The following is a 23,958-nucleotide window of genomic DNA, read 5'->3' as shown; positions in this document are numbered from 1 at the left end:
AGAGGTAGACACCCAACGTAAGCTGTCTAAATATGTTGATATTCAAGATCAGTGAACGGTCGGCCGAGCCTCGGTCAGCCAAATCTCGACTATTATTTCATCTTACGGAACTAGAGCCGAGCTAAGAAGGCGGTTCAATCTCCTTTCAAGACTTCAGAGGATAAACTCCGATCCCAAAAATCTAGGGGATTAAAGATCTTAAAATCCTTAAAGATATTGATTAATCCCTCCAGGGAAAGTTCTACATGCCATGAGATTATGCTACCTCTATAAATAGAGGATCTACCCACAGTAAAAGGTACGGATACACATCCACTTCTCACCCCTAAATCTTTACGATTAGACCCAGATTCCAAGCCTAACTTAAGCATCAGAAGGTCGCTAGGTTCTCCTATGTCCTCTTCTTGTACATGCACCAGGTACTCAAGTACTGAAAAGGGGGTGAGCTGAGAACTACATCAACAGTTTGGCGCTGTCTAAGGGAACGACATTACAAGTAGTGTTCCACTCTATCAAGACACTGCGGTTTACCATGGCAAGAGGGAAGAAGAAAGCCCAAACCCCTCCAGAGGCGGTTCCGATCGCAACCTTGCCGTCGGCGAAACGCGGCCCACAAACTATGGACCAGCCAGAATGACAAGAGAGCTGTCAAGGTTCTCTAGCTCGAAGAGCCACCTCTGGCCCGTCCAGGTATGGTCAGCGAGACACCGGAGGGAGCAGGCGACGTGATTCGCTAGAAAGAGGGGTCAGAGATATGAGGGTCGACATGAACTACATGAAACAAATGCTGGAACGGATGCAGCCTCCGCAAATGCAGCAGCCTAATCTGGGGGAAGAACGGTCAAGTGGCGTATGACAGTTCGCCAATCCTTAACCGTCTACTCCCTGGGTTGCTCCCCAGCTGAGCTAGCATTAAGGACCACCCGTGCCCAATGCAACTCACATCTAGAAAATGGCTCCGCTACTCACTTCTGACCTTCAGCACGAGATAGACCAGAGGAGACTCAACCGACCCCTGGTTGAGGGAATGGAAGATAGCAAGGCACCCTGGAAGGCCGCGTTCCTAGCTTTGAAGAAAGAAATTACAGACATGAAGCAAAATCGGACGAGCAACGTATCCGGGCTGGAAGAGAAGGAATCACCATTCGTGGCTGATATAATGCGAGCTTGGCTCCCTGATCGGATCCGCTTGCCTCAAATTACGTCATACAACGGGAAAGCCAACCCTACTGAACATATAGAGTCCTTCCAGACTTATATGGAGCACATGATGCCTCGGATGAGGTAATGTGCTGCGCCTTCTCGCTCACCTTAACCGATGCTGCCCGACTCTAGTTCAAGCAACTGAAACTGAGGTCTATTAGCTCATTCGACGAGCTTAGCGAGGCCTTCGTTGCAAACTTCATAGGGGGTAATAAAAGGCTCAAAACCTCGACCCATCTCAACAATGTGGTTCAGAAGGACAGAGAGCTCCTCAAAGACTACATTCAGCGTTTCAACCTCGAGTCATTACAGGTCTGAAAACATTCGGACGAAACGGCCCTGAATTCTTTCATGCAAGGGGTAAGAGACAAGCCGTTTCTCTCTTCCCTGGATAAAAATCCTCCATCCACTTTGGCCGAGTTCGTGGCCCGATCGCAGAAGTACTCTAATCCCGAGGAAACTAGAATCTTACGAGAAGTGGCTTAGAACAAGAGCTCCTCGGCCAAGGGATAGACGAAGAAGGACGCTGACTCAGCCGACACTGGCAAAAAGTGCAAGGAAGATTGGCCTCGAGATGAGTGAAGGTCGAACAAATGACCCGAGAGCAAGTTCACCAACTACACCCCTCTCAATAAGCCCCAGCAACAAGTCCTGATGGAGATAAAAGGTGAACGATTCGCTAACTGGCCACATAAGCTGGGAGGCAATCATGACCGATGCAACAAAAATAAATATTTCCACTTCCATCATGATCATGGACATAATATGAGTGACTGCTACACTCTGAAGCAGGAAATCGAAAGGCTCATTCGTGAAGGCCATCTCGGTGAGCACGTAGACCGAGGAGCCGATAGGACTGCCGCACCAGAAGAACGCCCAAGTGAAAACTGACCAATAAAAGAAATTCGAACCATCATTGGATGTCACAAGGGCGGAGGCGACTCAAACAACACTCAGAAAACCCATGTGAGATACATGAGTTGGCCTGAGTTTGAGATCGTGGTCTTGGCTCGACCTTTGAAGGAAAGGAAACTGGAGAAGTATAGTGTGACCTTTACTGAGGCAGACGCCCGAGGCATCCATCATCCACATGACGATGCTTTGGTCATCACTGTCACTATCGCCAATCGCAAACTCTTCAGGGTCCTCGTCAACACAGGGTCGTCTATCAACATGTTATTCACCCAGGCATTCGATAAAATGAGCATCAGACAGTCCACATTGCGACCTGTTGAACTCCTCTGATTGGATTCTCGGGCGGACAAGTCCTGCCCGAAGGAATCATTCAGCTCCCACTCACTGCCGGGGACACGCCGAACCAAGCAACAACTATGGTCAACTTTTTGATAGTCGACCAATCTTCAGTCTACAATGGTATTCTCGGTCGTCCTTCGATTTGTCTTCTCTGAGCAGTAGTTTCAATATACCACATTTCCATGAAGTTCCCGACCGAGTCAGGAGTTGGAGTTGTCAAGGGAGACCAGCACGACGCCCGGCGTTGCTACGCCATCGCCTTAAAAGCTCCATCTAAAGTAGCAATGATCGAGTCCTTGGACCCGCGCGATGAAACTCCCGAACGAGGCCAATCGGTGGAAGACCTCATCTAGGTACCTCTGGATGAGTCTGACCTCTCCAGAACCATTCGAGTTGGCTCGTCCCTGACTCCAACACTGAAAGAGAAGTTGGTGGCCTTGCTACGCCAATACGCCGACGTCTTCACTTGGTCACACGAAGATATGCCTGGGATCGATCCTTTGATCATCACTCATCGCCTCAACATTAATCTGACTTATATAGGTAAGGGTTTTATCTTTTAAGCTTACATTAATTTAAGTTGTTATATTTATCTTGCCTTTTACATGACTTCATGTTAATGTGAATTCTCCCTATAATTATATGGTTTATCATCAATTATTTGCCCTTTTGGGTTATAGTATAATGTTGATTACAAGTGATTTTTATGAATTTATGCAGGGCGATGGATACAAGCCTTACCTTTGCCTTTATCAATTTTGTTGAGTTAGCCCTGCTACTAATCTACTTGTTGAGTTGGCCCTTGCCACTCTTCTTTTTATTATTGAGTTAGTCATTACCACACTTCTCTTTATTGAGTTGGCCATTATCACTCCCCTTTGTTGAGTTAACCATTGCTACTCTCCTTTTTATTATATTAGTCATTGCCACTTTTATCTTATTGAGTTAACCATTGTCACTCTTCTCCTTATTATATTGGCCTTGTGCTATTTATCTTTAAGGGTTGGGCATGTGTCTTAATATTCTAGAACCTCTATGAAATTTACTATTAATTAGATGTATGATGGTCCATTTTATAACGTAATACTTGGGTTCTCAATGAGGAGCGACTATCCTCGGGTTTTGAGGAACAATGTATTACAGCAAGTGATGTGTTAAGATGTATCACCACTAGTGATTCAAATAATCTGTCATGAACGTAATGCGTTCTAGGTAGAGACCCTCTTGGTCGTCACATAATTCCATGGGTTTTGAGTAGTGGTGCACAAATCGATGTGTGTAATTCACAAATGCAGTGTCACATCACTTTCAAGATTGGATGTCGCAAATAGTCACTCCATGAACAAATCGTGTCACGTAATTCGTCTGACTTATGTGTTGTGCGCCTTGAGGTGTTCACGTAAATCCACAATAGTGTCGGATATGCCGGTGAATCTCTGTAGTGTGAGAATACGGGGCGATTCAGGTTTTTTATGAATCATATTTCATATTGTAATGATCACTATGTATGATGAGCCGCATATGCTTTGTTAGGCATGTATTTCATGTAGGTTGTTTGTGAATTCTGATACCCTCGTATTAGTGGAGTACGAGACATATCAAAACCTTTACATTACTTTTATATTTCTCTTAAATTATTGTTAATCTTAAAGGATGACTATCACTATGAGTAGGGCGTTGACCCTCTCCAACCGTATAGATGATACAGGTGATGTATAGATTGAAAACCTAGAGGACCATCTCCCTATGAAAGATTATACTGAAAGAATAAGAAGATAGTTTCATTATTTAGTTTTATACTTCCACTGCGAACTCAATAAATGTAATAAACTTCCATTGAGAGGGCATTTGATTATTCTTTTGCTTTGATGAAATAATCAATACAGTCGATTTTATTTTCGTGAATTTTACCTTCAAGAATGTATCTAGATGTGATCCAAATGAAAAAATAAGGGTGCAATTTTTAAAGCATCCAAGCTTATACATTATTAACACCCAGCTTTCTCGGACACGAGTATGAACTCTGGTCGTGAAAATTCGGGGTGTTACATCCCCCCACACCTACTCATATGTCACAAAATTTACTCTCTCCCATAATCACTTTTTATAATCACTCCCCAACTCACCGCTTATTACTTTCTCTCTCCCACATATAACCCCCAATTCACCACATTCACTCTCCCATAATGACTTTTCATAACCATTTTCCAATTCACTCCCTCATTACTCTTTCCCCCACACATCCCCTCATTCATCACAGGGTCTATCTCGCCCATTTTCTTTTTCTTTATTTATTTTATTTATGATATTTATTTTATTATCTTACACATGAATAATTATCTAGATTTTGGTGCATCCTACATATTTCTTTTCAATTATACAATGATTATAAAAATTTTAGAAATTTCAACTTTATTGCGAAAACTCTAGATTTATTATGAAAATTTCAAAATTTTCAAATTTATTCAGATTTATTATGAAAATTCTAGAAATTCTAAATTTATCGTGTAAATTCCAAAAAATTTAAATTATTTTTAAAATTTCAAATTGATATATTTTTAGAATTTCAAAAAATTTCATATTGTCATTATAGACACTTCCTCCCAAGTTAATTATGCACTTATCTCAAACTGAAACAACTAACTTGTGAGCTTGAAACATTTAGGAAACCAACTAAAACTCACCCAAAACCCAATCCAAAATAAGGCCTTGGCCTCCCATTGGGCCCTTGAGTTTTATGAGCAAGTTTGGAGAGCAAACCCCCACTTGGGTGGCAATAATAACGCCACCCTGTGCCATTTATGAGGACTAGCATATCACGGGATTGTAGTAAGTGCACCAAACAATACTTCCTACCAAGCCCATGTAAATAACACCCCCCGCCCCCTGGCACAAAAAAAAAAAAAAATCTTTGAAAAAAATGAGTAGATCTTAGAATCTCTCTCAAGATTTTTCTAGATAATGGTGAAGGGAAACCAAAAGCCAGGTGATAATATGATAGTCGTCTAAGGGTAGAACGATCATTTTACCTCTCCTGAGAGATGAAATAACATATTTTACCACTTATCAAAGAAAATTCATGATAACCATGGCCTCTAACCATTCAAATTGCTCCCTCTGACATGTTTTCCCTCCAAGTTGCTACAAATTACCAAAAAATTAGGCCACCATTTATAAATCGAGGCACACCCTCTCATTTCAAGGGGGGAGACACTTAGATTTACGAGAGAATAACATAAGTAATAACAAACCATTTTCTTTGCCTAAGGAGAGAGTGGGAGCGAAAGTACAGTAAGAGTGTGTGCCATTCATCTATGCCTTCCAACCTAGTCTACACTTGCATCCAAGCCATCGCTACGGTTTAAGATTAACAGAGTAGAGTTGGGATCTGTAATCTACGATCATTTCCTTTATTGTATAGTGGGTCGGAGAAAATTTCATGGCCAAGATGGACTAGAAAAGGCCCGATCAGCGGCGAAGATGATTCGGATTGTCAAAACTTAAAACGAAAGTATCTCGCAAATCAGAATGAGTTATCGGATGTAAAATATATGATTTTGGGGTAGGACGAGCTACTTTAGCCGCCTAAACCACTATGCTGGTTTGCACAAGCCAAATTTGCGAAATACCATCAGATCGACGGTCGTTTCTCTATTTTAATTTCATTTTTACTATAAATAGTAAGTTTTAGTTTGATTATAACTCTTCCTCCATTGGGCTTTAGGAGTTGCACCCAACATGGAAAGTGCTTAGGATAATTAGGAGAACAACGTGGTGAAGCCAAATAGGACATGTACTATTTTTGGCCGAAAACCTTGTGCACTAGTAGACATCACGACCGTTTATAAATAGTAAGTTGTGAATTCTAGGAGTTTTAGTTGTAGTTTGATTCTAGAATTTCTTCAATTGCTTAGCATCCCTATTTAAAGGGTTCTGAACTCATTTATTTCATTCATAAATCAATTTTGAATTTTATAGAATTTATTCTCTATTTTCTTGTTCTTTTCCTCATGGATTCGAGAAGTCTCTGTGCGGAGTCTAGAAAAGTTCCATGGATTCGAAACAATTATCCCCTTGAGGAAGACGGTGCTCGACCTCACGTCCTTCCCTGCGTCATCCTCTTAGTGGGTGTCCTAACTTTCCTTCTCCCTCATCTCCATGTGTAATCTAGTTGTTTATTTATCTTTTTTTTTTTTTTGTTCACATTTTGCATATCTCCCCTCTTTGACATCCCCCTACCTAGAGTCTATGTAACACTTGATTATATGCTTTACACCTTGTCGAACTTTTGAATCTTGGTATATCAGAAGTCAAGCGGATAAACTATTAGTACCTCTAAACAAACATGACTAACAAGTGGAGAAAAGCTTATGTTTTGCGTCTGGGCTATTTCTTAGCCCAATGACCTTGTTTTCCACATACAAGGCAATAATCAATGCCATGCCCTCTAAGTCTTTTCTTATTAACTCTTATTGGCTTGGCTGCATAAACTATATATACATATCATAGGGCTGCGGTTGTTGTGGAGGTCCCATGGGATGATACCAAGGCAATGACTACTAGTTTTGCTATGGATATGGGTGGTATTGGGATGGTTGTCGTTGGTAGTAAGATAGATATTGGCAGAAACAAGGACAAATGAGTGGGTTGATTGATTATTGGTAAAACCACACTACTTTTACACAGAATAACTTTCGACTAAACTTCATATTCTAAATCTTTAAAAGTCTTTATTGTCTCATTTTGATTTAAGATATCCTTGATGCAAAGACCATGAATTTGCCAGAAATCAAAACATCGATATGGTTATATATATATATATATATATATATATATATATATATATATATATATATATATATATATATATATATATATATATATATATAAATATATATATATATATATATATCAAGATAACCAACATTTCACAATACCATCATCATATGTTCCATTTTTCTAATGTGATCCTTAACATAGCATCCAACTAGCATCTTATATTCATTAAATTTAATTTGCATCATCCTGATCTTGGCGTCCAATATTTTCGCATAGTACACAACCATGGCATTCCTTATATCCTTAGCAGTGTCATAGATTTCATATAGATTTCATACATAGGGATTAAATTCTTATGGACAAAGCTAAGAATGACATTTCTAACTTTTTTTTTTTTTTTTTAAATTTAATTTCTTATATTTCTTTTGTGCAAGTTTTGGGCTACTTATCAGAACATCTTCATTTTCTACATTCAAAATTCTTCTGATGGTTTTTAACATGTACAACACATTTTCTTCATCCAATAGAATCCTGATAAATCTTCGCCAATCATCAAAATTATTCCCTTTAAATTGATCTCAATTCAAGAGATTAACCACAAATAATTTGGACGCAATTTCTTGTCACTACATTAGGTGAGAAAATGGTCCTATATTAGTTAATCAAGGATCAAGGAATATATCCGAGACACTTAATTTTGATAATATTCATATGCAATCATCACTAGGTGGTCAAATAAGTCTAAACTGGTATCATTTTGACCTATTAATACAAAAGGGTAATATAATCATTGTCAATCCAGCTCAAAAGTTCCACTTACCCGATTGGGTATGCTAGAAGCAATAAAAGTAAACAAGGACAATAAAGAAATCTTTTCATGACAATAGACAAGTGACACTCGCAATAAATATGCCACATAAAGAAAATCTTAAAAGTTTCACAATATGGAAATGTAAAGCTGCTATTAACTTGTTTGTTGCAGTGCCACTCATATGCCACAAAATCTACTAGTACTGTGTTTGTTATATATTACCTCAGTGGTACAAACTTTTTGTACAGGATGCTGAAATATGTTTCGGCAATTATTTTCATTATTTTCTCTCATCAAAACCGTGTCAACTAATGCTTTGATACCATTGTTGGGCAGCCATTATTTTCTTTAATTTTTCTCGTCAAAATCGTGTCAATTAATGCTTTGATACCATTGTTGGGCCCATATGGATAATGTGGCATGTTCTATTTTATATAATTGTTATATTATTATGAGTCAATAATAATCGAGTCTGGAACCATTATACAAATTAAGTGGCCCACTTAAATCAACTGCATACTGGAGGACAAGCTAATTCACCTTCCTAATCCAATGATGAAGATAGTTTGCTGGCGACATGTTATCGGTCAAATACCTGTGTATGGGGCTTCATATTACGTGCCTGTATCTTCTCTCTCACCTCTGAGTAAAGTAGAATAAGTGGGCAGTCCATTAAATGAAATTGCAAGTATATAGTTTACTATACACAGGGATATAAACGAACCAGCCCTGGGGTTGTCTTGGATTTTAAACGCAGCTTGAATTTTAAACTGTTCTGCCCGGCTCTCACGGACTTCAAAAATTCAAATTTACCGGTTTTAAGCCTGGTCCATTTGCAACCCTAACTGGAAAGAGGCGCAATCGCATGATCTATTATGACTAGTGCGCTTGACAAGGACAAGTACACAGCTCAAAATTGGAAAGGCCAAGTGAGGCATGTATTTTATAGTTTAAGGAAAGAGTGTGCGGCGAGTTGAAAGTGCCTGTAAAGGGAGCGGATTAGGTGCGGCCCTGCCATTTCCCAAGATGGCGCGGTTGTTACCATGAGGCCCACCTTGATTTATGTATTTTATATCCATGCTGATAGTCCATTTTGAGAGAATTTTTTAAGACAAGATTTAAAAAATTAAGTAGATCCAAATCTCAAGTAGACCACACTATAGGAAACAATGACGAGTGAACGCCATATCACTAAAAACTTCCTAGGATTGAATGCGATGTCACTAAAAGCTTCCTAAGCCAATTGTACTGTTTATTTTTCATCCAACCCGGCTTTAATGTCACATAAACCCTGGATGAAGGGAAAAAAATAAATATCAACTTAGATCCAAAACTTTTGTGACTCATAAATTTTTTAAATGATCAATCACCACTGATTACTATAATATGGTCCACTTGAGATTTGGATGTGATTATTTTTGGGCTCATGTCCTCAAGTGATCTGAAAAAAAATAATGGGCCAAGTGGATATAGAATACAAAGATTAACGTGGGCCCCAAGATAAGGGCCGCACCAAGATGGGTAAGGCGATGGCTGCACCTAATCCGCTACCGCCTGTTACGCAGAGAACGGGGTGTGGCCGAAGACGGACCGTGGAAATGACGACGGCGCAAATCACGATGGCGCGTATATAGGTGAGAGAGCAAGAGTGAGTCTCAAGGAAAATGATGAAGGGGCGCTGTTTACGTACCACCCCCGCCTATGCCGAGCTGGGGACTGGCTGTAGCTCGAGGGTTCACCGTGATGTATGGGTTTTATCCACACCCTTCATCCAACTTTTTTCCCGCAATTTTAAGTTGTAACTTCAAAACTGAGGCAGATCTGCAGCTCAAGTGGACTGGAGATTAAACTACTACAGTTGAAAACTTCTTAGAAGCCTCATAAAGAAATTAATATTTGCATTTTTCATCCCTAGTTAAATATGACTTTATGAATAGGCTAGATGGCAAATTAATATCACATAGATGTAAGAAGGCTTCAACTGTGGGTGTCATTATGACAACTGCTTTCCTTGGCATGGTCCACTTGAGCCTCAAATCTGGCTCATATTCTGGGCTCAGTACCTAATGGTGTAGATAAAATCTATACATCACAATAAAATAGGTTTATTGTTGAAAGCTCCTAATACCCAAAAAGTTTCGGATTAAGTTGATATTTGTGTTTTATCTTCATCCAGGTTGGTGTTACATTATAAACATACGACAAATAAACATTGCTGTTGGTAGCAGGAATGTTTCAATGGTGTATATTGTGGTGTGGTATATTTGAGATTTGGATACGCTTCTTTGGGCTCGTTCTCTAATTCACTGGGCTCGCATTCTCCAAAATGATATGGCAAAGTGGAGGGAAGACGTGGTGTTGCCTGCATAGCCTTTGACATTAGGTAGGTGGCTAATGTTTTTGGTTCTGCAGCCAAACCGCCTCCGCTACTTCCACTCTATCAACCGTCCAATCCCATCAACCCAAAGTAAAAAGTATGGAGTGGACATGGACGTCGACATTTTCAATTCCGACCTTTTCCCCCCTCCAAGACAGGGATGGATGGAGTCCCCCTTAGTCTTCTACTTTTATTGTATCCTTGCACGGTCCTCTTCCTCTTCCTGATCACCATCACCACCGCCTTGGTCTTTTTTATTGTATCTCTCCCCCTTCTTTTCCTAAACGGATTCTTCTTCAATGGCGGGGGAATCTGTCTCTTTCGAGCATACACCTACCTGGGTAGTCGCCGTCGTCTGCTCTATCATCATCATCGTCTCTCTCTTTGTCGAACGCATGCTTCACTACTTGGGGAAGGTTCTGTCTGTCTGCTGCAATGTCTTTTATTTATTTATTTCCTCTAAAAAAAAATCAATAAAAAATGTTTCCGTCTTTCTATTTTTTGTTTCTTGGCTTCTCTTGCAGTGCTTGAAACATAATAGGCAGGATGCACTTTTCGAGGCCTTACAGAAGCTAAAAGAAGGTTTTTTTTTATTTGTCACTTACCCCCATCCAACTCTGTTTCTGCCTTCACTTCTTCTTGGGAGCGGATTATTTATTACCCGGTTATTACCCTTACCGTGTGAGGCCCACCTTGATAAATGTGTTGTAAATCCACGCCGTCCATCCGTTTTTCAAGCTCATTCTAGGATGCTACCCTACAATTACAATTTAAGCACGTCCAAATCTCCGGTGGGCCACACCACTGGAAATTGGTGAATGACTATTAAAAACTTTTAGTAGGCCACAAAACTTTTGGATCAAGCTGATCTTTGTAATTTTTCCTTCATCCAGGTCTGGTTGACCTTATTAATGGGTTATGGCAAATAAATATTAAGTATCTTCTTATGGTGGGCCCTGGGAAGTTTTTAATAGTGACCGTTCAATCACCACTCTTTCCTGTGGTGTGGTCCACCTGAGATTTGGATCTGCTTAATTTTTCGGACCATGTCTAAAATAGGCGGGGAAAAATGGATGTACGGTGTGGATATACAACACATCATCAAGGTGGGCCCCATGGTAAGGGTAACATCCACTAAGGTATTACCCGGGTAACACCTCATCTGCTCCCTGCTCCCCTTCTTCTTCGATGTCTTCTACTTCTTTCTTTAGTTAATGAGTAACTGGTTTACCTGTCAACATCTTGTTTTCATATTAATTACCACATAGTTGCTATCTGCACATTATCTTCAATGTTTTGTACCCAACAGTGGCTGGGCCACGTCAGCATGTTTGCTAACTGGCTTAAAATTCCTCAACTCAAATTGGTTTGGTTGGGCCAATCTCTGGTTTTGTAGAAAGTATGGGCATGTCAAACCTTGCATCAGATTTTTATGAATGTCAATTTTATTGAGGATTAAAAAAATAAAAAAAAAATAAAAAAAACCATCAAACCTTCTATTGAGCATAATTCAGAAAAATTAGTAACTGATTTCTGAGTGAAATCCTGGCTTTTGAACATTGGTTTGGCATGGGAAAATGTTTCTCTTTTTTGCATTCTTTGTTTTAATTAATTCGTATGAAGCACAACACCAATTGAGCTGAATAACACCCTTATCTAGTATGTACATAAATGAAGAGTTCATGGCAAATTATTCCTCTTGTTTTCAAAAGATTCCTAAGTTTGCTGACTTCTTTTTAAACAAATGACATCAAGGCTATCTTTAACTGTTCGACTGAATTGTCTCCGTGCAGAGTTGATGCTCCTCGGCTTTATTTCTCTCCTATTGACTGTCTTTCAAAGTCTTATTAGCCATATATGCATCCGGACGAGCCTTTCGTATCACATGCTTCCATGCAAGAGATATATCGCCTCTGCTTTTGGACACGAGAACCACCATCATGATTCCTCTGCCGGACTTACATGGAACCGGCGGCTTTTGTCTGGGGGCACTACTGATCATTGTGCAAAGCAGGTAAATTTTAATACGTTTCTGTTACTTCTTCCTTTTTCTGCCACACAAGCAATGATTGTGCTGATGGAAGAGAATACCAAAACGGTTCCAAACAATAGACAGCAAACTTGATATGGAAAACTAGGCTTCGTACAATTTTACACTGGGCTGGTATATCAATCAAACACCGGATTTATATCATAGGCACTATCAATTAAATTCTTTGAGCAAGGGTGGATCATAGAGCTGGCAACCCATGGGATAACTGACCTGACCTGCTTAAAAGCAGGGCTCAAGTGGAGTTTATCCGGTTTTGGAGCTAAATGGGTCTAGCTTGGGCAAAGTTTATCAGGTTTCGGAAATAAGTGGGCCAAGCTCTTTGACTGTGGACTGACCTTACCTGCCCATATATCACTTATGTATAATTCAATGAGTAGTATGCAGTAATCATGTGCTTTCTTCAGTGTTTTGAATAGCGTCCATAGTGTAGCGGTAGCATTAGCAAATAGTGTAAATCCCCTGTAGTGTACGCTATAGGGGTCGTAGCGTAGGTAGTGTACACATAGCATAGGTAGTATATGCGTAATGTATGTAGTGTGTGCTACACTTATATATATATATATATATATATATATATATATATATAGATGATAATTGTATTTTTTTGGTACTTAATAATCTCAACTTGTGGGATTTTAATTTCTTTTCATACTTGTGACTCGTGGTTTTAATTAAATATTATTAATTAAAGCGGTTTGCTTAGAAAGTTGTTGATGCGATAATGATTTGATTTGGTTTATATATGTGGATTGGCTTTTGATAAATGATAATTAATAATTTGTTTGAGCATGCTTATACTTAAAAAAACTTCAAATGAATCATCTTTTAGGCATTTTCTTACTATTTATCCTATTTTTAAATTAAAAAATAGAAATGTCGTGTAGCTTACGCTACTTACACTGCACACTACAGAGGGCTGAACGCTACACAACATGCTACCGCTATTTAAAACACTGGCTTTCTTTAGTGGTAGAGATGTGTGAAAACTCGACAGTTGTCTTGCATTGGACTCTTTAGCCGTCTCATTAAAATTTTTAAATAAGTTGGTCGGGTTGGGCTTGGGCTTAAGAATCCATGGCAATGGTATGTAAATTGCCAAGCCCCTTTTGTTTTTTGTCATGAATCATGTGACCTGGATTATTGTTCATTACGGGTCATTTGTCGTCTGGATTGCTATTTTTTAACGAACCAAAATGATTTTTGTATACTTTAGTGTTGACAAAGTTGTATGTAGTTTTATATTTACAAGATAGAGATTTATACTTTGATTTACACTATAACATGCATATAACATAGTGCTATGCATGTGAATCCATCATATAGACATATGCGCTGGGATTTTATGAAGTAGTACCTCATTAGGTGGGAATTTATGTCCCGTTCGTCATTTAATTACCTGTGCTAAGATACCTCTTTACTTGATGATTTTACATTCTGGTACCTTCCACTAGATGGCTCCAACAAATGCTAGTTGGGCTGATTTTTTAAATTTATTTTTTTATTTTTTTAAATGATGAAAATGCACTTCCAATGTGGATTTTACATTCTGGTACCTTCCACTAGATGGCTCTAACAAATGCTAGTTGAAATGACTGTCCATTAGATATCACTAGTTAGGGCATCATTCCAATATGGACTTTGTTTTATAAACCATCTAAAGTGGGTACCATGAGTCCATGACCCGAACAGTTTATTTGAGCCAAAACATTGCTACTTGTACAATTTTTATGTGCACCTGTGTATCATCCATCACACGATGCCCCAACTTATTTTTTTGGGTCCGAGAATCTAAAAATGTGGACCTGCTTCATAAACGGATTCTGAATCTCTTTCATGGGCATCAACTAGTTCCAACTTATAAGAGGTAGTACCAAAACACTGTACTTGCTCGAGTTCATTTAACATTTTTTCAGATGTGACATAATGTGATAGGGTGGATGCTATGTGGAACCTAAATTAACGCCCTCGCACAACAAGCTACCAAGGTTAGAGGGAGCCTAATGAATCATCCATTCTTCTATCCTTAAACTGCCACATTTAAAGGTGCATTTTTATGGATAACATAAGCTATTTGATTATTGATACGATGGTTGAGTATGATGATCCATGAGATGTGCACAACCACTACAATCTAGACCATCCAAATCGTGTGCATCATTGATCCAACGTTAGTCTGAATATGGTCCAAGTTTAACAAACAGGTCTATGAGGTTATGCATGTCTAGTCGATATGATTTTGGGGTTCTGTTCCGTTTTAAGTGAGTGCCACAACTTTGCCCTCTTACACTGATGTATATGTTGGGATTTGTGCTGTGGAATCACACAGATCTAGAACTAGGATAGCAATCCAAGAGCACCAAGCAATCACAAGAGAATATAAAGATTTAACATGGAAAACCCTTGCGGGAAAAAACCACGGCACAAAGTGACAGAAATTCACTATGAAAATAGAAATTACAAAGAGAGAGGACTTACTCGATTCGAACAACCTCGAATCTTACCCTTACTACACCCTTTAGAAACCCTAAAACCCTTTTAGGAACCCTTAGAATACTTTTAGGAAGCCTTAACATTAATTAGAAAGGTCCTAGGGACCCCTATTTATAGTTTAGGAAACTCCACTTCCGCACCTCTCTGAAAACTGCCTCAAATTTACACAGTCTGTGCAGTATCTGTGTAACCCTCGACTAGTCAAGGGAGGGCTTCGACCCGTCGAGGGGACCCTCGACCGGTCGAGCCAGTCCCTCGACTAGTCGAGTAGCGCGGAAGAACAAAAAATATTGCCGTTGGACTTTGAGTCGAGCGAGCTACGATCGGTCGAAGGGGTCCTCGATTAGTCGAGCCGGCCCTTCGATTGGTCGAGTAGCGCAAGATTTAAGACATCTGACAACAGTATAGTGAGGACCAAAAGGTCACATATTTTAGTGCCACCTTTAAGATCTGTTTATACTCCACTAACCAATCCTTGAATGTCGGTAAGAGTTTTTGGAAATCCTCCAATCTAGGGTCGCCGATCTTGGCCTTTGTTCTTAGGCTGGGTGCATTAGGTGGATACCACATACAAATCATGACAAATTAGGACTCCATAAGCCCTATTCAAAAAGTCAAATTTAGGTAAGGGGTCTTGATTAAATGTAGGCTCATTGTACAAGTGGCGAGTGTGATGGATGATACAAAGGTGCACATAAAAACCGTACAAGTGGCATTTCCCCACCTCTCAAATTAAACATTTCATGTAGTGGGATCCACTTTAAATGGTTTACAAAACAAAGGGCATACTGGAATTATGCCCTAGCTACTCGAGTTATTGATATCCAATGTATGGTCAAGGTATCAAGTAACTCCTTAAATTTTCATGCCATGTATAGATAAGGGCATTTTAGTCGTTTATAAAAAATTAGGCACTTGAAGTAAAATCGATTGGATAAATCTAGCATAAGATACCAAAATGTAAAAATGCCTAAATTAATGATGTATCTTAACGAAAAGCTTATTGATATAGGTAATGGAATGTAAATTCCTAATCATTATTTGAAGTATCCCTAATATTATTGATAATACTCCGATATTATCTGTATCTCTAGCTCCGCAATACTGATAACACTGATGGTATCAGAAATTCTAGGTATCAATTCAACGCTATATAGCTAAGTATCGCCAATGTTTTGGCAATATTTTCGACTGTGTAAATTTCAGGTTTCACTTGTATCGCCAATATATTGCCAATATTTTCGACTATGTAAATTCCAGGTGTTGCTTGTATCGCTTATGTATTGGCAATATTTCAATAATATCACTAATTTATTGTCAATGTGTTGATATCGGCAAAAAATTGTTTATTAATTTTTTTTTCAATTCAAAATTTTTTATGGGTGCATGGTTCTATGATGAAATGCATGTGTATATGTATGCATGGATGGATGGATGTATGTATGCGTGGATGGATGGATGGATGGATGGTTGGTTGGTTGGTTGGTTGGATGGATGGATAGATGAATGTATGTGTGTGTATATATACATATATTTTTGTGTTTGTGTGTACGTGTGTATGCAACGGATGCATGGATATATGGATCATGCATGTGTTTGTATGTATGTGTGTGCAACAATGGATGGATGGATAGATCCATAATTTTCTCCATGTTTGCCCAATGTTTCCCTAACTCAATAGTCAACGATATATGCTTTTAAGCCCCATTAAAGGGAAACTTTATTTGATTCCTAAATATGCAAATATGCATCTTTTTTGCTATTATTTGATTCTTAAATATGCAAATATGTGTATTTTACATGGTGTGCTGTAACGGTGGCAACCGTTGATGTTATAGGGTCGTAATGACTGTCATGGAAAAAATGATCCGTAACCGCCGTTATGCTGCTTCCCCCCCCCGAGTTCGTTACAGGCCAAATGCAGGTTTTTTGGGGTTTTTTTTTCAATAAAAAAAGAGACCATAATGATCGTTACAACTGTTATGAACTGTATTGTAAAGGTAATGGTGGTGGCTGTTACGGCCACCATTGCCGTTACGGATACCTTAGTATTTTAGAATCTCCTAAAGTGTCATTGAAAAATTCCTCCACTTTTTCCATGTTTCTCTAATGTTTCCCCAAGTCAACGTTACATGATTTTAGACCCCCATTAAAGAGAAACTTATTATGTATGCGTCCTTTTTTTTTTTTTTTTTGGGTGCAATTATTTGATTATTAAATTTGCAAATGTATATTTTAGCATCTCCTAAAGTTTTATTGAGAAATTCCACCATTTTCTTGTGTTTCCCCCATGCTTCCCTCAATCAGTGATTCATTTCCGGGTATCAACAATAATATTGGTGATATCGATACATGTTTTCATATCCCGAACCAGCGATACGTGTAATGATACAAATACTATGAACATTGTTCCCAATCAATGAGGTACCATTTTATAGAAATCCCCAATAACATTCATCATGTTGTATGTAAAGTACAATATCAATTTGTATATAAAATCTATTGATAATGTATGCATTGAAGTGACCCACATGATCCTACCCCTAGTGTACCACGTATTGGAGCGAGCAGCGATCTAGGTGACCCTGATCATGAGATGGGCCAGGTCATCTCATTTCAGGTCATGGGTCAGGCTTGGGCCTGGATTTTATGCACATTTAGTAAATTGGTTGGGCTTGGTTGACCCATAACTGTTGTTCTTCAAGTAGACTATTTTGTGTGCACCTCATATAATGCTCATTAATCATCATCATCACTAGATCCTTACCCCAATTAATTGGGATCATCTACAGAAATCCTGTTACTCTGTTCTATTCCACTATCACAGACCATATCCTTTTTTTTTTTTTCTTACCATATCCTTAGTTAAACCATTGGTCCTCAAGTATTTTCTTACTTTAAGGCCTTCCCCTTGTCCTTTTAGAGACTTCATCTTGAAGCCACTCCTAATTGGTAGTTCTCGGTCTTCGTTTTATATGGCCAAATCATTTAATTCTATGTTTCCTTATCTTATTACCTATTGGTGCTACTCCCAAGTTCCCTTGAACGCATTTATTCCTAATCCTATCCTTACCTTTTTTTCTTTTTTTTTTTAAAGAGAAAACTGAAATTTATTAAGAAATTGTGAAATGGCAGGAAAGAATACAGCACAAGCTATGAAAAGAACCACAAAGAAAGATTAACATAAACCCAAACAGTTCCCATCGCAACAAGCCTCCAATTGCTTTATGAGATTTACCCGCTGCGCTTCTATGCCAAGCCCATAAAAGTTGATCAACAGACTTTGGCATCACGCAGGAGATATGGAAGATACTGATGAATTGCTCCCAAACCCTGTGAGCAAAGGGGCAATGGATAAAAAGATGATTGATCAACTCCGGATCCTCATGCACATCAAGCAAATTTTGGGAAGAACAAGAGATCTCCTTTGAAGGTTGTTGAGGGTGAGAACTCTCTTTCTTCTAACTAGTGACATGAAAGCGGCAATCCTCGGAGAAGCTCCATAAGAGCACCGGTGGATATGAAAAGAAGGCAAAGACGGCATAAAGATGAGACTATAAAATGAGTTCATCGAAAAAATGTTGGAGTTGTGGATTTTCCAAACCTTCGAATCTTCTTGAGGTGAAGGCACGACGAGCTTTAGATTATCAGGCAAACTATGGAACTCCTCAAATTCCTTGTTCGTGAGATTCTGCCGACATGGAGGAGACCAAACAATTGAACCGCCAGTCTTGGAAAAAGCTCTTGTAATGGCCTATCCCCACACCAAGTGTCTATCCAAAAGCAAATATGGTTCCCCCTTGCAAGAGAGAGAAATTCCTTCACAGGACATTTGCTCTATGGTCACAATTGCCTTCCAAATTCATTTTTCTCTTCATTTTTCCACTTTTCTTATTTTAAAAACTTTCCAAGATTATTCTACAAAATATTTCGACCACTTTTACTATATTTTTTAGGATTAAAATTGTAGATTGAAGCGATTTGGGTGTATAGAAACTTCGATGGCTATTTGTTCAAAAAATAAAAGTGGTATTTATGCCTCTCTCTCTCTCTCTCTCTCTCTCTCTCTCTCTTTGGCAATTTGTAGTTCTAATGCTCAATTGATGTGTAAATATTCGAGACATAACCATGTTCACAAATTCATCGGATAGCCAAATACAAAACTCTCACCAAAGAGTGGACCATTACGCTATCATAAACATGTTCAAAATAAAAAATTAATACATTTTTGGAATATTTACATTATTTTGGATTTTCTAAATATTTTTTTGGAACTTTTCGAGCCAAAAAAAAATAATAAAAATTCAACCGTTACAAGGGTCGTATCAGCTGTTACGGCCGATACCCGTATCAGTAATGGTGGTGACTGTTACCAATATGGAATACCTTGTCCTGAGCGATCGCCTGTGCGTGATCGCACACTTTTTTTTTTTTGAAAAATTAAAAAAAAGAATAAAATGGGGAAAAAATCTTTTTTTATTATTTATTTAATTTTTTTTAATGCGATTTGTAGTTCTAATGCTTGATTGATGTGTAAATATTAGAGACATAACCATGTTCACAAATTCATTGGACAACCAAATACAAAACTCTCACCACAGAGTGGACCGTTACGCTATCATAAACATGTTCAAAATAAAAAATCAATACATGTTTGGAATATTTACATTATTCTGGATTTTCTAAATATTTTTTTGGAACTTTTCGGGCCAAAAAAAATAAAAAAATAAAATTCAACCGTTACAAGGGTCGTATCAGCTGTTATGGCCAATACCCGTATCAGTAACGGTGGTGACTGTTACCAATATGGAATACCTTGTCCTGAGCGATCGCCTGTGCGTGATCGCTTATGTGATCGCACACTTTTTTTTTTTTTTTTGAAAAATTAAAAAAAAAGAATTAAATGGGAAAAAATCTTTTTTTTTTTTATTTCCCATAAAGACTTGAACCACTCCAATTTAGTTTTGTTTATCCATTTCAATTTCCAAACTAATATATGTACTATTACTAAATACTATCTAAGCTATAATAATTAATAACCAAGTTAAACTATTAACCATAAGATGTAATCATGTAAAAAACAAAAAATTAACATCAACTCAACAACTTATTAATAAAAATTTAATACTTTTATTGATAAGCAAAATCTACAAAGTACAAACTACTAATCGACTATATTCTACATACATTGTTCCCTCTCCCATTGTGGCACATCACCACCACCATCATCGTCAGAGTCACCTCCTTCAATGTACACTTTATCTTCTTTTGTTTTTTCATCATCAGTCCACACAAGTTGCTCATTCACGTCAAATGGTCGAGCATCTTCTTCTTGTACTTCTTCAATCTCAATATCATTGTCTTCTTCTTGACTACCAGTAGGCCTTGTGATAGTACTTTCCCTCGCAGCTCTTCTTCTCTGCTGTAGAACCTTTGCTAGGTGTCGATCTATAAGCGGCGTTTTCGACTTGGTCCCATGTAAGGCGCTCGCCGGCAATGACTGGATCATCTGCCTCCACAAGCTACTCACTATCTGCATCTAAATCATCTAGGTTGATAGGATCATAGATTCCAAGCTTTTCTTGCCTAGCCTGGAATCTTTCCCGCAACTTCTAGTTATACTGGACGAAGACTAGGTTGTTGAGTTTCTTTTGTTTGGGACGATTTTTTTTCTTCATGTGAATCTACATGACATGTAGAATGTGAATTAACAATTTAGTATTGAAATTTGAAATTAAAAGTGAATTATAGAACTTTAAGTTGTAACTTGTAAAACTTACCAACTCGAATGTACTCCAGTTGCGGTTGCGCTTGTAACCACTTGAAGAACATGTAAGTCCAAGAATTCTCATGGCTAGCTTCTATAGTGCCCAATCCCTCCTAGTCGGGTCAACTTCATACATAGACCACCAGTCAGCTGTACAAATAAGTTTTAAGTTAGACACTTTCTCACTTAAAACTTCTTACATCGTAAGTTATAAATTTCATAGAATTACCTACTTCTATGCCTAATAACAATCTCTCTTGACCAAATCCATGCACTTTTCATGTCCAACTTCTGAGAAATTCTATCTAGTTCGTCTTTTTCTGGAACCATTCTTTCTTAAGCGTTGAAAAATCTAACCATATGCAACGTTATTGCCGTATTCCGATCGGCGAACGCAAAGAATACGTCCGGATTAAGGATGTAGGCAGCTGAATAGAATGGGGACGACATTTGGCTGTCCAATCTAGAGTATATAATATTTAGGATAGGCTGGTAATCACGTTATTTATAGTTGAAGTGTTCCATAATTTTGTTTCTAACCCTCTCTATCACATTGTAGATATAGCCAATGAGTGTCTTTTCATTATCGTCCACCAATCGCAACACACAAGGGTTTCGATGGTTTTAAGGCCTTTACCACTTGATTCCAAGGTGTCCCGTTGCGGTAACGGTGGACGTAATGGTGCTCACCGTTCTCAACACGGTTACGGGCCGTATAGGATACTACGGCCTTATAACTGTCGATATGCCCACTGTAATGATCATAATTTTTTTGTTCTAAAAGAATTCAAAAAAATATCCATTAAATCTAGAAAATTCTAAATATTCCAAATATGCATTCATTTATAATTTTGAACGTGTTTATGGTTGGTGTAACGGTCCACTCGTTGGTGAGAAAGTTGTATTGGATGGTTTGATGACCTGACAGCCTAGAATTGATTGCAAAACTCATAGATTTAATTTTCTAACTATCTAATACTAATGATAGATATATTAGAATGAATTTAATATCAAAATATCTCACATGTGTAGGTGTTTGCTAATTTTTAAAAATTGACCAAAAATTAAAAAAATACAAAAGAAGAAGAAGAATCAGTTGCATAATTTGTAAAATGCATATTCATTTGTTCAAATTTGAATAATGCATCATATTCAACCATAACAACAAAGATTAAAAAAAGAAAAGAAAAAAGGTATAAATACCTATTTTTGAAGATTTTTCTGAAAAATGGCACACAGTTTCGATTCAACAAAATCCTTGAATAACTTGTTTTGATCCTCAAATTCAAGCTAAAGATTGGTCGGAATTTACAGTAGAATAGTTTAGGAAAGAATTGGGAAGAGAAAATTGCCAAAAATAAGAAAAATTGCAACTAAAAAAACAAAAAAGCTAGCCATTTATGACCATTACGGGGCAGTACCGGCCATTACGACCCCCGTAATGGCTGCTACGGTTGATTTGAGCAAAAAATTGTGGGGTCACCATTTTGACCCCCGTATCGTGTAACGGACTTGGCCATTACTGTTACGTGTTAGTCGTTTCGGTTGATACGTAACCAATTTGGTACATCTTGCTTGATTCCAAAATGCTTGGGAAAGAATGGTTTGTTGGACTATATATTACTGATTTGGTACACCTTGCTTGATTTCAAAATGCTTGGGAAAGAACGGTTTGTTGGACTAACTTTTCTTCAACCTTCTTTGACCATGGTTAATTATTCCAATCGACCGATACTACAAAGGACCTAAGTTCAACTTTCTTTGAATTTAATATTTGTAGCATTGAGAAAGCTGCTACGAATCGGGCCAGGGTTAGACAAGGCAAGTTGCACGCAATGTGGTTTCTCATGTGATGGAGAAGAAGAGCATGCTTGTACATAAAAACCGTGATTCTCTTAGCCCTAGCAATTACTTTAAGAAATAACCTACTTATATCTTCTAACATTAAATCAACATAATGTGCTGTGCATGGTGTCCAAAATAAACGTTGCCTCTTCTCCACAAGAAAGCAACCGACAACTGTATAATTAATTGTGTTGTCCGTGATAACTTGGACAACATATTCCTCTCCTACCCAACTACAACATTTAATAATTTGAATAAATAATCAGCCGTGTGGGAATGGGCTGATGCATCCACAGACTTTAAAACCATTGTCCCGGTTAGAAATTTTACAAGAAAGTTTATCAATGTTCGACCGGATCTATCGGTTGATCCATTGGCCATTAACGAACAACCATATATTTTCCAACTTTCTTTGTATTCGGAGATGAAGTTTCTAGTAAACTCCGCCTTATTTTTTAGGCAACTCTCCCTCACTTCATGATAGGAAGGGGGTTTCAAGCCAGGTCCAAATTTGCGTATAACTTCGACCATTACTTTGAAACTCTTCATCTTCATTGTGTTAAAAGCTACTCCAGCTTGATACAACCACTTTGCAATGTATTGAACCATGGTTTTCTATCCTTCTTATATTGGTTCTCTAAAGTGGTTTGGGTAGATCTGTTGCCCTTACCCCTTTGGTCAACTTCATGTTCCGGATGTGGTCTGCACCACCTATCCATAAGCCTATGCTCATGGGCTCTTTTGGTGGCCGATATAGATCACCTTATGGACGTAGGTGGTGTAGATTCATCCAAATCTACTACATTGATGTCCTTACAAGCTTCTCTCTCCATAAATTCTTATATAGCCACTGTGTCATGTTTTTTTCGACCATGCTCGTCGATGTACTCTATGATTTCCCTACGGATCTCTAGAGTAACCTCAATCGCTTGAGTCAACTCTTCTCAATTCTGAACTAGGTCCAACTCGGACTCGACGAGATGGATTTAAGGTAGTGGTTAGGAAGATCCTACATTCAATTAAAACAAATAATTAATAATCTAGGTTAATATTTAATTAAACACCTATAGAATGCCTTTAGGGAGTTGACTCACCTAGTTGCTGACTCGACCTTGCCTCGACTAATGCCAACTCGGGTTGAACTGAGTTTTCTCAAATCCAAACCCCAAGCCCATTTTTCTAAATTAGTTGGACTGAGGCAGACCTGAACAGATCTCTCAGATCTCTTTTAGAGACCAATTTCAGTGGGACTCAATGAGTCAACTCAGTAGCAACCCGATGCAACTCGATTAAATCCGGTATCGAACCTGAACTCAACCTGCAAGCTGGACCAGTGCTTGCAATAACCAAACATGAACTCAGCTCGACTCCTACCCTTA

General features: G+C 38.3%; 1 protein-coding gene across 4 annotated transcripts in view; it reads left to right on the top strand.

Annotated features, from left to right (window-relative positions):
* The first annotated feature begins 10,324 nt into the window (after positions 1 to 10,324).
* LOC131232734 (MLO-like protein 13) overlaps positions 10,325 to 23,958 on the top strand; it is a 38,380-nt gene continuing 24,746 nt past the window's right edge. The window contains exons 1-3 of one of the 4 annotated variants that reach the window (XM_058229193.1): positions 10,608 to 10,840; positions 10,949 to 11,006; positions 12,218 to 12,438. In XM_058229193.1, coding sequence (XP_058085176.1) covers positions 10,724 to 10,840; positions 10,949 to 11,006; positions 12,218 to 12,438 — 396 coding nt within the window. In that variant the 5' untranslated portion in view covers positions 10,608 to 10,723. Of the gene's footprint in view, positions 10,431 to 10,581; positions 10,841 to 10,948; positions 11,007 to 12,217; positions 12,439 to 23,958 lie in introns of those variants that run through there. The other 3 variants (XM_058229191.1, XM_058229192.1, XM_058229190.1) reach the window with 3 other exon arrangements.

The sequence above is a fragment of the Magnolia sinica genome, chromosome 18 (assembly GCF_029962835.1).
Source record: "Magnolia sinica isolate HGM2019 chromosome 18, MsV1, whole genome shotgun sequence".
Classification (NCBI taxonomy): Eukaryota; Viridiplantae; Streptophyta; class Magnoliopsida; order Magnoliales; family Magnoliaceae; genus Magnolia; species Magnolia sinica.
Note: the sequence above shows the minus strand (reverse complement) of the source record. Positions and strands in the feature narration are given on the sequence as shown.